The sequence below is a fragment of the Mesoplodon densirostris genome, chromosome 3 (genome assembly GCF_025265405.1).
Source record: "Mesoplodon densirostris isolate mMesDen1 chromosome 3, mMesDen1 primary haplotype, whole genome shotgun sequence".
Taxonomy (NCBI): Eukaryota; Metazoa; Chordata; class Mammalia; order Artiodactyla; family Ziphiidae; genus Mesoplodon; species Mesoplodon densirostris.
Genome location: NC_082663.1, coordinates 30,306,509 through 30,321,473, shown reverse-complemented (window position 1 = coordinate 30,321,473; position 14,965 = coordinate 30,306,509). Strand labels below are relative to the sequence as shown.

At 35.3% G+C, this 14,965-nt stretch overlaps 1 protein-coding gene across 9 annotated transcripts in view; it reads left to right on the top strand.

Annotated features, from left to right (window-relative positions):
• LMBRD2 (LMBR1 domain containing 2) overlaps positions 1 to 6,789 on the top strand; it is a 47,406-nt gene extending 40,617 nt beyond the window's left edge. For 6 of the 9 annotated variants that reach the window (XM_060092798.1, XM_060092797.1, XM_060092796.1 and 3 more), the window contains 2 exons: positions 22 to 151; positions 1,088 to 6,789. In XM_060092798.1, the coding sequence (XP_059948781.1) occupies positions 22 to 151; positions 1,088 to 1,148 (191 nt within the window). In that variant the 3' untranslated portion in view covers positions 1,149 to 6,789. The remainder of the gene's footprint in view (positions 1 to 21; positions 152 to 1,087) is intronic. The other 3 variants (XM_060092805.1, XM_060092802.1, XM_060092803.1) reach the window with 2 other exon arrangements.
• The last annotated feature ends 8,176 nt before the right edge of the window (positions 6,790 to 14,965 follow it).

Below are 14,965 nucleotides of genomic sequence, written 5' to 3'. Positions count from 1 at the left end.
CATTTTTTTCTTCTTTTGCAGCAGCATCCAAATATACCAGGGCTAATAATAGGACTGAAAGGGACCGAATAGAACTCCTCCAAGATGCAGAACCTTTGGATTTTAATGCAGAAACATTCACTGATGATCCTCTTGAATCTGAATCAGGAAGGTAAGTTTCAGCTTATCATTTTGGCTCCAGCATTCCTCTGAAATTTTAATAACATTCTGACTTGACGAGATAAGCATAAGGAAAGTATTCATCTTTACTACTAATAAAAAGCATATTAAGCAACCTTTGAAACCTTTTAACACCTTCTAATGCTTTTGTATTTAAAAAATTATAGCATCTAGTGGTGATTGAAATTAGTATATTCACAAACTACTACTAGTAGTATGATAAATAACAAAAAAGAATTGAAATCATTTGGTAGAATCTTAACAATATTTATATGCCTATTTCTGACAATCCCATTTATGAAATGTATCATATTTTGCAATAGTTTACATAGGTGTAACTGGATGGCACACTATTCTAAGCACTTTAACAACAGTCGTTGTATTTTATGGTTTAAGTCCAATTGAATTTGCATCCAGAGAGGCTCAGTAACTTACCCAGGATCACACGGCTTGTAAATGACAAAATCAGGCATTTAAACCCCAGGACTGGCTACAGAGTCTGTGCTTTTAGCTACTATACTATGTAGAAATAATTAAGCAAAAGCAAAACATTATATGCATGAAGATATTTTGCTATAGTATTGCCTGTAAATAGCAAAAAGAATATTCTATTTATATTCAACAATCGAGAGTAATTATGAAATCCGTTAAGTCCCATGATGTATTTTACATCTCCCCACCCCTTTCTGTTTACATCTCTCACCCTGCCATACGTGTCATACGTCATAGGCTCTAACACAGTCACTGGTTGATTTATAATTAGGTAAATCCCTTTGGGATTACGTTCTTGGATAAGTTCCTGATTTCAGCTACTGAATAGATTTTACAGTTCTTACAAATTATGTAGCCACTTCCTTTTAATGTGTCCTTGTTTTTCTCTCCTTCTTTATTTTTGATGCCTCAGATCATTTCTTTATCCACCTTTCAGGTATCAGCCTGGTGGACGATACCTCTCAATGTCTCGCAGCAGAATATTTGATGATGTTTAAAATCTGTAAGAATATATGGAATAACTAACCAAGATCAACACATAAGTTTGGTCTTTATGAACATCGGTATGCCCTAGAATTTACACTGAACTCTCAGTGAAAAGTGTCAGGATAAAAAAGGCACTAAAAATTAATGGGATCTTAGTCATAATAGTTTATTGTTCATTGAATAGAGTATCATCTTTTCTAATAAGGTTTGTTACATACCATTCCTGAAGTGTCTGCCTTAGAAGTACAGTTACAGTGGAAGGATTTAATTCATGATTAAAATCAGTATATGTTGAAAACATGTAGTTCAGTTTGTTTCAGATAAATTTTTTTCAGGAACGTTGTTTCAAAGGTCCAAGGAAGCCATAAGTTATAACTGAACAATATACACTTTTATTATTGTGATTTACATTTTTGCTGTTTCTAAAGAGTATGTTGATCCTTTATTTCTCAAAGAGATGGGCACCTCAATAACAACCATATTTACAAAACCCATGTCTTAAAACACGGCTTACTTACCAGACATAACTGAATGTAGAAAGCTCTTTTTCAATGCTGTATGCAAATTAGTTAGGTTTTTGCATGTATAATTAAGATTATCCTACAACTGATAGTGTTTGTATCTTCAGCATGTGTACTATAATCAGGTGATATATTCTTTCAGTCTTTGGTGATAACTAGAAATTGTCTTATGCTTTTGGTATGGCTTTGTAAAACATTTTCATTTCAAAGAGAGGTGTTCACCTTTGTCATTTAGCATATTGATTTGAGTTGATTATTCCATTCAAGGAGAATCGTAATTATTAATGGTAAATAGTGGGGTTTTTTAATAACCAAAGAGTCCCACAAAATTCTCTGCTTTTGAAAGGTGCCTGTTTATTCCTTTTGAAAAACAATATCTGGTTATTCAAAGGTAAAAAGTCAATCTATTTACTGTTATTACTAACAGTTAAATTATGGTTTATAGAAAACAGAAAACTAGTTTAGAATGGAGATGTGTAGTAACTTGTTGGTTAAACATGTTATTATTTAAAATTGAATTTTTTAAACTTTGTGTTTAAGCCAAAGTTAGGTATTATATTTTAAATCATCAGTGTTTTATTGCACAGTGACTATAGTTGAGCACAACGTGTTTGCAGAGAGTTATGTCCCTGAAATATTTGCAACTCTGAGAATCCATACCTTGGATTCACCCAGTGGTGACTGTACTTGAGCTTGCCCATGGCTGTCTTAGTTTAACACCTATTATCCCGTGTAACTTTTTTTTTTTTTTTTTTTTTTGCGGTACGCGGGCCTCTCACTGTTGTGGCCTCTCCCGTTGCGGAGCACAGGCTCCGGAAGCACAGGCCCAGCGGCCATGTTTCATGGGCCCAGTCACTCCGCAGCATGTGGGATCCTCCTGGACCGGGGCACGAACCCGTGTCCCCTGCATCGGCAGGCGGACCCTCAACCACTGCGCCACCAGGGAAGCCCCCATGTAACTTTTAGTAGTGGCCCAGTTTGAAGATGAATTATATAGTCGAATTTGATTATATATTTCTTGAGGGTAGTTTTTCCCTGAATCATAATTTTAAATGTTTTATTTTCCTCTTTTTGTAATGTTATCATTTAATTTTTTTAAAAGCCACAGTTTTATGCAGATACTGAGAGGAATAGTGTATCATCCTAATTATCTGATTTTCTTAAATTTTTATGAACTTTGAGATTAGATCCCTTTTAAAATAATTATCAATGGATAGATTTTACTCTCAATGGAAGATTATATAGACTGCTTATTTAAGAACACACACACACACAGCCTTTTATTGTGAAGCATGGTTATAGAGCAGTAGGCCAGGAGCAGAGATAATTTAACACTGTTTGAAATTTCATGATTTACCATTGAAACCTTGGGCAAATCATGTAACCATTCAGCGCCTCAATTTCTTCATTTTCAAGATGAAGAGGACTCTTGCTATTTACCTACTGATCTACCTCACAAAGCTATTGTGAGGGTATTGAGTTGATGTTTATATGGTGGCGTTTAAAAAGACAAAATAAGTTGTTAGCTGTGCTGGTTTTGTTATTTGAAAATAGTGGATGGGAAAAGGATCACTCCAGGAAGGGGTCCAGTTTCTTATTACTACAGAGAAGCTTACAAGTTCCCAGAGCAAAAGCTCTTTTGGGAACAATTAATCAAAATCCTTTGAAAATAATATTGTTTTATTATTCAGTCTTTGGGTTTACTTTGGAATATTTTCCTTAAGTATAATGTTGTTTCTCATCAGGTTTTATCATGAAACTCAGATGCTATTGTAGAAATTAGAAGCAGAAGAAGAGAAGAAATGATCCAGTTACTTTTATAACTTATAATACCCTAAGATATATTGATAGAAATAAGTAAAGGAATGTACTACTTTATTTTATTGTTACATTTTTTATGATTATAATAACTTTTGAGTTATTTCCAGAATATTTTTTTTGTTTTTTAAGTGATCCAGAGTATTCAACTTTTTAAGCAGAATTTATCTTACAGGATTTCATATATGATCATATAGGAAGGTTACCTAGCTAGGTAAATTTGTGTTTAGAAGGTAATGATTTAACCCCTGGGGTTAAATCATTCATTGCTGGGGAAGTTCATTGCTGGGGAAGTGAGTTAATGTTCATTAAGCCACCTTGTAAAAAACTGCAAAAAACTTGCAAAACGTTACTACTAGATTCATACACTACATGCAAAGTACATTTCTTGAAGAATTACTTCTGGTAATTACCTTTTGAGGTGTTTCTTACATAATAATAGATAACTGGTTAAATTTTCTAAATTATTTTTCTAAATAATGTTAGGTAAGGATATTCTAAGCCAGTAGTTCAAAATAACCATTGCAGAAAATAACAATAATCTATTAATTTCATGAATCTGTAAGTTGCTAATTAACTTTTGTTACTACATCAGTAATTTCTTATTGTCAATAGAGCACTTTTGTAAAATCATTATTAAAATAAGCCTAATTATTAGAATTTGTTCTCTTACCAAATGAACGCAGGGGCTTTGGAATAATTTCATCATACAAGAGGCCCTCATTTCACAAGAGTGGTAAGGGCTAAATCAGAACATTCAAGGGTTTTTCATTTATAAAGAATAGATCAGAGAGTTCGACAATCGAAACTTTCTTTAAAAAAATGCTGCCAATTGATTTGTTTTTGGATACTACTATTTGATTAGATTATCAGTTCTTAAATTTATGCTGGTTGTGTGCCCAAATTAAATGTGGATAGGAAAGTCAGTGTGAGTGTTTTTTAAGTACATTTTAGAATATCAATGAAGGGATTCATTGATGTACAATAGCAAACCTCATTTTTTTATACTTTTAGTAGATTTAGAGAATGTTCTTGATTTTTTTGTTGATTACTATTTTAAAGGAAAAATAAGCTCTCCATAATTATAATTCACACTGTTCAGTAATGTGAGTTTTATACTTGTGATTTGTGTGGGCAATGCCTGAAAAATCACAGGGATAAATATATTTGCACTAAGAGGCAAAACATGTCCCTGAAAAATCTTAACATACTTGAATCTCCAAAATACAATGGATTGTATTGTATTAAATTCTAAATGTTGAGAAGTAAATGAATTTAGAGTTTTATCTTTCCTTTCTTTTCTTCCTTCTCCCCTTCATTCCTTCTATACCTTCCTTCCTCTCTGAAGCCTCTCTGTATAGTATGACTTCTAATATGCTGACAGATTTTTTTTCTGTTTGTTCTTTGTGTACAGTTGTTTTTGATGATCAGTACACTCAGAAGGTTCTTACTACAGATCCCACTACTTGAATAGCAGTATTGCACTTAAAGTAGTGAAACAGATTTTGCTAGACAACTAAGCAACATCTGAATGTAAATGTGATGGATGCTAGCTCAGTGTGTTGTCTTTTTCGCCACTAAGTAGGACACTTCAGTAAAATGAATTATTCTCAGTGTAAATGTGTTAGCATAAAATTAGACTTCCAAAACCAGTAATTGTTAAAAACAAAACAAGCAAACAGACCCAAAACATTAAGAACCTTGAGGCCTCTTTTTATGAAAAGGAGTTCGTAAATAATATACATCATTGTCAAAGTTTTCATTAAAGAGAGGTTGAAACAATATGAGAGGGTTACAGGAAGCCTTCTGAATTGTGAATTCCCTTTGTGTGGGGTACTTCTTTCCAACTCAGTGACTTTTTTCCTGCTCAGAGACCTGGAAGACTAGGCAGTGTTATCCCCTGTACTAACTCCTGGAGACCAGGTCCTGTGAGCCATCTCCACGATCAGAGCAGCCACTAGCCCTGCCCCATCCCCAGTCACATTGCAATGGGAACATACCCTCACGTCTAATTCCTTTCATGTTCAGCCTGGTTTTCCTAACATTTTATTTTCACTTTCAAAAAATTTGTCCATTGAGATTGATCACAATTTTAAATTTGTTAATAAAGCAAGAATATTGGCATGTTCCTCTTCTCATAGATATCCTAAAATACTTTTGTTTTTAACATACTTCCTGGTGAGAATTAACCTTTTTTCCTGTGAAAATCTTTTCTTTTGTGATTATCCTGATCTCACATCATTTTGCAAAAGGAGATTTTTACTGTACTTAGTGCAAAAGAGTAGAAAGAATGGTTTACTGTGACAGACATATGGAGAATAAAGTCATAATTTGTTCATCTGACTGTACAACACCATTTTGAGTTGATATTATTGACATAAATCTTATCAACCTAATCACTTAGAGCTGTATTTCTCAAAAGAATGCTGGCTAGCATCTTCCCTACTTAGTACACCAAATTGTAGGGGAGAGACTTTTTTTTTTTTTTTTCAAAGCAATCCAATGGATTTGTTTTTGTCCATATTTTGAACACAACTTGAAGGATTTTTCTCATTTAGAAGACAGAGAACATGTGGACCTGTCTTTTAAATTACTGTAATCTAATATATATGTTTATAAATTATAGCATTGAAAAAAGAGCTCTAATATTGATGTTGTTACCTTCTGGTATTTAATTTTTATAAAATGTTTTTGTAAGTAACTAATTGTAGTATTGCTTTTAAGTAGTTTAAAAATCTTTCTCAAATAAGTTCTGACCAGAACCTATTTCCTTAGGGCAATACTCTAAAGTTCAGTAGTCCAGTATGAGTTTGAAATACTCCTACATCTCTTCAGTATCTTTTTATATATACCAGTACCCAAGCAAAGTATACCAAATGCCTAATTTCTGTGTTGCATTAATAAAGTACTTGTTATTTATCTAATTCAGTGGATTAGGTGAAATAGAAGATAAGTCTTTCAAAAGTGCATCTGATCATAATTTACAAAATGTTCATTATGTTCACTCTTGGTGCATGACGCCAATTTATCTTTAATCAGCTACTACTACCTGCTATGTAATAGCACATGTTTTCCTTTCTGACTAATGGGTTGTAGATGTAACTATTTTTCTCTGCAGATTCTCACTAAATATGTATTTGAACAAACCTGCAAAGTGCTACCTATAAGTAAGTTAGCATCTTTGGCCTTATCTATGCATAATGTTCTCTTAGTTTGGTTTTGACAAACTCATGGACTTGGAATTGCTTTGTAGTATTTTAACTTATTGCGATGTAATGAATTTTTTGAAATGTTTATTTGATTAGCTGTTAAAATATAGGAAATTATGTAGCTTTGCATGAAATAAAGTACATTTCTACAAGTTACTAAGAATTTTGCTGATTATGTGTTTTACTTCATACCACCTTTGAGATTAAACTCTTTTTAGTAGACTAAGGCATTTTTTGTTCCTTACAAATTTATTAACAGGTATCACAAAAGAAATGTTTTAAGGTAAATAATTCGATACTGTAGGTTCCACATTACTTTATGTTGTGTTTATAATTAAAATAAATTATTGTTATAAAACAAATATCATATTAATGCATATACGTGGAATCTAGAAAAATAGTACAAATGAACCTATTTGCAGGGCAGGAATAGAAAGGCAGATGTAGGGAATAGATGTGTGGACACGGGTAGTGGGGAGGGGAGGGTGGGATGAACTGGGAGGTTAGGTTTGACATAATTACACTACCATGTGTAAAACAGATAGCTAGTGGGAACCTGCTGTATAGCACAGGGAGCTCAGTTCGGTGCTCCGTGATGACCTAGATGGGTGGGATGGGGGGTGGGGAGGGAGGTCTAAGAGGGAGGGGATATATGTATACATATAGCTGATTCACTTCACTGTACAGCAGAAACTAACACAACATTGTAAAGCAATTATACTCAAAAACAAAAATAAAAACAAAACTAGAGCAGAAATCAGTGAAGTTGAAAACAGGAAAACAATAAAGAAAATCAGTGAAACCAAAAACTGAGTGTATGGAAAGATCAATAAAACTGATGAGGGCTTCCCTGGTGGCGCAGTGGTTGAGAGTCCGCCTGCTGATGCAGGGGACACGGGTTCGTGCTCCGGTCTGGGAAGATCCCACATACCGCAGAGCGGCTAGGCCCGTGAGCCATGGCCGCTGAGCCTGCGCGTCCGGAGCCTGTGCTCCGCAACAGGAGAGGCCACAACAGTGAGAGGCCCGCGTACTGGAAAAAAAAAAAAAAAAAAAAAAAAAAAACCTGATGAAACCCTAGCCAGGCTGACAAAGGAAATAGAGAGCTGCTTACCCATATACCAAAAAGAACAATGGAAATTTGAAATTAAAAACAACACCATTTACATTCATCCTAGCTAATACAATAAGATAAGAAAAGGAAATAAAAGATATACAGGTTTGGAAGGAAGAAATAAAACCGTATTTGTTTGCAGATGATATGATCATCTATGTAGCAAACTAAAAGAATTGACCAAAAAAAAAAAAAAAAAAAACTTTCTGGAATAAGTCATTATAGCAAGTTTGCAGGATATAAGATTAATATGCAAAAGTGAATCACTCTCCCTTTTACCAACAATGGAGAAGTAGAATTTGAAATTAAAAATAATACCATTTACATTAGCACCCCGCAAAATGAAATACTTAGGTATAAGTCTAATAAAATATATCTAAGATCTATGTGAAGAAAACTACAAACCTCTGTTGAAAGAAATCAAAGAACAAAATAAATGGAGAGAGATTCCATGTTCATGGATGGGAAGACCCAATATTACTGGGATGTCAGTTCTTCCCAAATTGATCTATAGATTCAGTGCAATTCCAGTTAAAGCCCCAATAAGTTATTTTGTGTATATTGACAAACTGATTCTAAAGTTTATATGGAGAGGCAAAAGACCCAGAAGGGCCAACACAATACTGAAGGAGAGCAAAATCGGAGGACTGACACTGCCCAACTTCAAGACTTACTATAAAGCTACAATTATCAAGACATTGTGGGATTGGTGAAAAAATAGACAAATAGACAAATGGAACAGAACAGAGAGCCCAGAAATACACCCACATAAATATAGTCAATTGTTTGACAAAGGAACAAAGGCAATTCAATAGAGAAAGGGTAGTCTTTTTAACTAATGATGCTGGAACACTGAATAACCACGTGTAAAAAAAAAAAGTCTAGACACTAACTTTACACCTTTCACAAAAATTAACTCAACATGGTTCATGAACCTAAAACTATAACACAAAACTTCTAGAAGGTAACATAGGAGGAAATGTAGGTGAACTTGGGCTTGACGACCAGTATATATATCACACAAAAATGTGTGTGTATGTGTACCCAGAGACATGTACAAGGATGTTCATGGTGCTACTCACAGTTACTTCAACCATAAATAATTCAATCAACAAAATGAGTTTATTTATTCAACATGATGGATATATGCATGAATAAGTGGAAATGATTAATTACAGCTATATAACAACACGGATGAAACAGATAATGTGGATCCAAAGAATTCAGATGTGAAAAAATAATATAGTGTGATTCTGTTTATATAAAGTTAAAAAAAGATAAAACTAAGTTTTAGACTTAAAAGATGAATGCTTTGTAGTAAAATCATAAAAAAGAAACAAGGAAAGATTACCATACGTGTCACGCTGTTGCTTACCTTTGAGGAGGAGAAAGGGATTAGTGATTGCAATAGAGCACAAGAGAAGTTTCTGGATTGCTGCCTGTGTTCTCTTTCTTGACTTGGGTGGGTGGTTTTACACGTGTTCACTTGTAATGAATCACTGAATAGTACGTGCTTTTATGTATGCTTTGCTATATGTACCTTTTATTTCATAATAAACTTAAAAAATATAGAGATTTAAATTACATAACTTATACCATATAAATTGGGAGTGGAGGAAACTGCATTATAGTGTTCTAAGGGAGGAGTAAAGAGGTTGCTTAAGCCAGATTTTCAGTTGAGGATGCATGCTACAATAATCATTAAAAGAACAGAAATAAGATATAGATACAAATAAAGGAAAAATGGAATGATAAAAAATTCAAAACAGCAAAAGAACAAAAATAACCCTAAAACTAAACTTTATTGTTTCAAAATGCATACATAGTTGAGAAACCTATAAAGAAAGTCATGTGAAGTGATTTACTATATAAGTCAGTATGCTTCTGATAGGGATGGGACATTCAAAGGTATCACTCAGAGAGGCTCTCGGTTACTAAGGACAATGTTTTGTTTCTTATACTTGGGCATTTTTTACAAGCATTTTTCTATTTATACTTATTTACTATATATTTATATTTTATGCACTTTTCTGAATGTGTCTGTATTTCAAAATGTAAAAGGTTTCTAAAGAGAAAAATCAGTTTCTGTAAATCACATTAATAGTTGAAAGAGTAAAATCACATGATCATCTCAAATAGATGCAGAAAACATTTTGATATAATTCAGCACTTATATTTTTTAAAGTTCTATTTTTTAAAAAACAGTTTTTTTCTGATGAAGAATGGATATCTTCATGCATATGTATAGACATGTATATGTATAAATAAGAACCCCAAACTACTGCAAAACAATCTAAAGAAAGAAGAACAGAGATGGAGGAATAACACTCCCTGACTTCAGACTTTGCTATGAAGATACATAATCAAAACAGTATGGTACTGGCACAAAAACAGATACCTAGATCAATGGAAAAGAATAGAGACCCCAGAAATAAACCCATATACTTATAGTCAATCTATGACAAAGGAGGCAAGAATATACAACAGTCTCTTCAATAAGTGGTGCTAGGAAAATTGGACAGCTACATGTAAAATAATGAAATTAGAATATTCTCTAACACCATATACAAAAGTAAACTCAAGAGGTATTAAAGACCTAAATGTAAGACTGGAAACCATAAAACTAGAAGAAATCATAGGGAGAACAGTCTGACATAAATTGTAGCAATATTTTTTTGGATCTGTCTCCTAAAGCAAAGGAAATAAAAGCAAAAATAAACAAATGGGACCTAATTAAACTTAAAAGCTTATGCACAGCAAAGGAAACCATAAACAAAACAAAAAGACAACCTACAGATTGGGAGAAAATATTTGCAAATGATACTACTGACAAGGGATTAATTTCCAAAATATACAAGCAGCTCATAACTCAACATCAAAAAAACAAACAACCCAATTTAAAAAATGGGCAGGGACTTCCCTGGTGGTGCAGTGGTTAAGAATCCACCTGCCAATGCAGGGGACACGGGTTCAATCCCTGGTCCAGGAAGATCCCACATGCCGTGGAGCAGCTAAGCCCGTGAGCCACAACTACTGAGCCTGTGCTCTAGAGCCCGCGAACCACAACCACTGAAGCCCGCGCACCTAGAGCCTGCACTCCTCAACAAGAGAAGCCACGGCAATGAGAAATCCACGCACCACAACAAAGAGTAGCCCCCGCTCGCCGCAACTAGAGAAAGTCCACGTGCAGCAACAAAGACCCAGTGCAGCCAAAATAAATAAATAAATAAATAAATATTTAAAAAATGGTTAGAAGACCTGAATAGACATTTTCCCAAAGAAGGTATATAGATGGCCACCAGGCACATGAAAAGATGTTCAACATCACTAATCATCAGGGAAATGCAAATCAAAATCACAATGAGATACAACCTCATACCTGTCAGAATGGCTATCACCAAAAAGAACACAAATAACAAGTATTGGCTAGAATGTGGAGAAAAGGGAGCTCTTGTACACTGTTGTTGGGGATGTAAATTGATGCAGCCACTGTGGAAAGCAGTATGGAGGTTTCTCAGAATAACTAAAAATAGAGCTACCACATGACCCAACAGTTTTACTCCTGGGTATATATCCCAAAAAACACAAAAACACTAATTTGAAAAAATACATGTACCCCAATTTTCATAGCAGCATTATTTACAATTCCCAAGATATGGAACCAAACCTAAGTGTCCATCAACAGATGAATGGATAAAGATGATGTGGTATATATACATACAATGGAATACTAGTCAGCCATTAAAAAGAATGAAATTTTGCCATTTGCAATGATATGGGTGGACTTGGAGGGTATTATGCTAAGTGAAATAAGTCAAAGACAAGTACTGTATGATATCACTTATATTTGGAATCTAAAAAATACAACAAGCTAGTGAATATAACAGGAAAAACAACAAAAACAGACTCACAGATATAAAGAACAAATAGTCGTTACCAGTGGGGAAAGGGAAAGGGAAAGGGGGAGGGGGAATATAGGGTATGGGATGAAGAGGTACAAACTATTATGTATAAAATAAGCTACAAGGATATATTGTACAATAGAGAGAATATAGCCAGTATTGTATAATAACTATAAATGGAGTAGAACCTTAAAAAATTGTGAATCACTATGTTGTACACCTGTAACATATATTGTACGTCAACTGTATTTCAATTAAAAAATAATAAATGAAAAAAGACAACAATGAAAATATAAGCATTCTTTTTTTCTGATAGAGGATGCATGTCTCCATGCATATATATAGACATATATATGCATAAACATGAATGCAATACTACTGCAACTGTCATCCTTAATGCTATAATCTTTACCTTTAAGACCCAGAGCAAGCCAAGGTTGCTTACTGTCACCACTTGTATTCAACATTGTATGTTCCATAATCATAAGAAGAGAGAAATAAAAGGCCTAAGAATGAGAAAAGAAGAAACAAACTTTTATTTACTCTGACATGATTGTGTATGTGGAAGATCCAAAAATACACAAATTATTAGAATTGATAAGAAAGTGGCATCTCTTAAGGTGGTGTTTGGAACCTCTGAACCCTGGTTAAGTCACAGACCTCCAGTAAACCCAAACCTCAGTCTCATATTTGTTTGAAAAAAGGGGGAGTGGTGAGTGGATGGCTTATAATACAATGCTTATCAATGTGGCTGTGAGGATTATAATCAAATAATGTACTTGGAAGTCTCCTGCAAAATGTTACCCCACAGTAGATATTCATTTATTAAGAAACACCAATCATCTGTGTGGTCAAGCTCTTCCTCTTCCTTCAGGCTCTTATCTGGAAGTCATTTCTGAGGGAACATCCCTGCTTAATTTTTTCTTCCTAGCACTTAAATTAGCACTATCTAACATAATATGTGCTATTTCTCATCTCTCTTCTCAGACATAAGCTCCAAGAGGAATTATTTTTGCTTGCAGAACCACCTGTGCCTGACCCATAATAAGTGCTCAATAAATTTGTGTTGAATCAGTAGATAGATGGGTTAATTTACACAGTCACCATCCTGCCCTTATCTGAGCTACTGCATTATAGTAGGTAATGGGGAGTATTTCCTAGGATACTAAATGGGAGGGGCCTTGTGACACCTTTTAAACCTCACCACCTGTCAGTCTCTTCCCTGTGGCGAGAGGGGAGGGTTGGAGATTAGATGTGTGACTATTAGAATTAGTAAGAAGGGTAATGGAGCGCCCAAAATTTGGGAGAGAGGTCCAGAAAGGGAGACGTGGGAACACTGAAGGCAGACTCCGGGTATCCTGAGTTGGCATTCTGGGCCAGTGCTGCTCAAAGTGTCACTTGCCCACCTTGAAGAGGAACTTTTCTTTTCTCTACATAAAGACTTGCTTTTTGTACAGACTCTCCAGCCCTGGATTTCTAGGCAGGATTTCTCAAAACTATCCCACGTGTTTTTAACTGTTTTTTTTTTAAGCATAATTAAAGTCTCCCAGCTGATTTACATGAAATAGGTAGTAACATACAGACAGAATCACTATACTAACTGCTAGACTAATTAGATTGTGTCTACACTTTCATAATGCCTAGCTCTTTCCTTTGAAAACCTTAACATACTTATTGTTTAATCTGTTATTTTTAATGATTTACTCAACATCTCTTTCCCAGTCAAACTGTAAGCTCCATGAGGACAAAGGTCATGTTTGCCTTGCTTACTACCAGGTCCACAGAATGTATCATAGTGTACAGCACATAGTAGGCAGATGGTAAACATTTACTGCACTATCTAAAGATTGAGATTTATAGACATATTAGACCAAAGTATAAATCACATCTTTCTTGACTAGGATTTTGCATTTAATGAAACCTTTGCTACTGTTCCAGGTATAACTTGGAAAATTATTCTCATTCAGTCACTGAATTCAAGAAGACTCCTTACACTATCTCTTTCTGGCCTTAAGCTAGCTGTCTGCTTTATTTATTGATTGATTTATTTTTGCGGTACGCGGGCCTCTCACTGTTGTGGCCTCTCCCGTTGCGGAGCACAGGCTCCAGACGCGCAGGCTCAGCGGCCATGGCTCACGGGCCCAGCCGCTCCGCGGCATGTGGGATCTTCCCGGACCGGGGCACGAATCCGTGTCTCCTACATCGGCAGGCGGACTCTCAACCACTGTGCCACCAGGGAAGCCCTGTCTGCTTTTTTTACCAATCCAATCAGAAGACCCTCATCAAACCTACTATAGCCTAAACTGACTATGCATTTGGTCACATTTATTCTCCCCTCATAACCTCGTGTTCTTTTGGAAGAAGCCTACCCTACCTGTCCCTCTGCTGAAATGACAAGCCAGCTTCCTCTTACTTGCTCCCAATAATTATCAGTAATTATCCTCAAAGGAAGGATTTCTTTTTGAAACAAATTTTAACAACTTTTGTCCCAACATTAGTTCGTTCCATCTTCTTCTTTCTCCTGAACCAATTGTAAATGTACTTGAACCATTTAAATATATGTGAATGGTGATATACCCTGTGTACTTATGTTAGGGTACATGCATATTTGCCTTCTCTCTCCCTCCAGAACAGTTACTCTCAACCCTGGCTTCATATTAGAATCACCCGAGGAACTTTGAAAGCATATTTATGTCTGGGTCCCATTTCAGAATGTCTTATGTGAATGATTTATGGTGAAGTCCAGGCATAGATGTATGTAACTGTAAAGGCCCCCAGGAATTATAGCCCACAAAGTAGAGACTCTACCCTCCACAAGCCATGTCTCTATCTCCCCCAACATCTCTTACCAGAGAGCCAGGGCAGGGCTGTCTCCTCAGGGTTTTCTCTAAGTGTCGGGCCTTCTCTTTAGCAAAAGTGGTCATAGTCGATTGCTGATCATTCAGTTCATCAGTTGACTGCCTGATTCCTGGGCTTGGGAAGTGAGAATCTCACTTTTCAGCCAGTTTGCTGCGTCCTGAGATCATAAGTGTAGAACAACTTAGGTGGGGCATTTGTCAAATGCTCTAATGTTTAAACATTATTAAAAGAAAATGAAGCCCCAATAAAACAAAGTAAAACCACAAGTAAAAGCTGACACAGAATAGTAATCCTCAGCAGGATTTTCAGAATCTGCATCACAGAAGAGGCCCTTAGGGATGAAGAAAAATACAAAGTCCTCATTCACTGCCTCTTAAACAGGAGCCCCAGACAACAGTGACTTTTTTG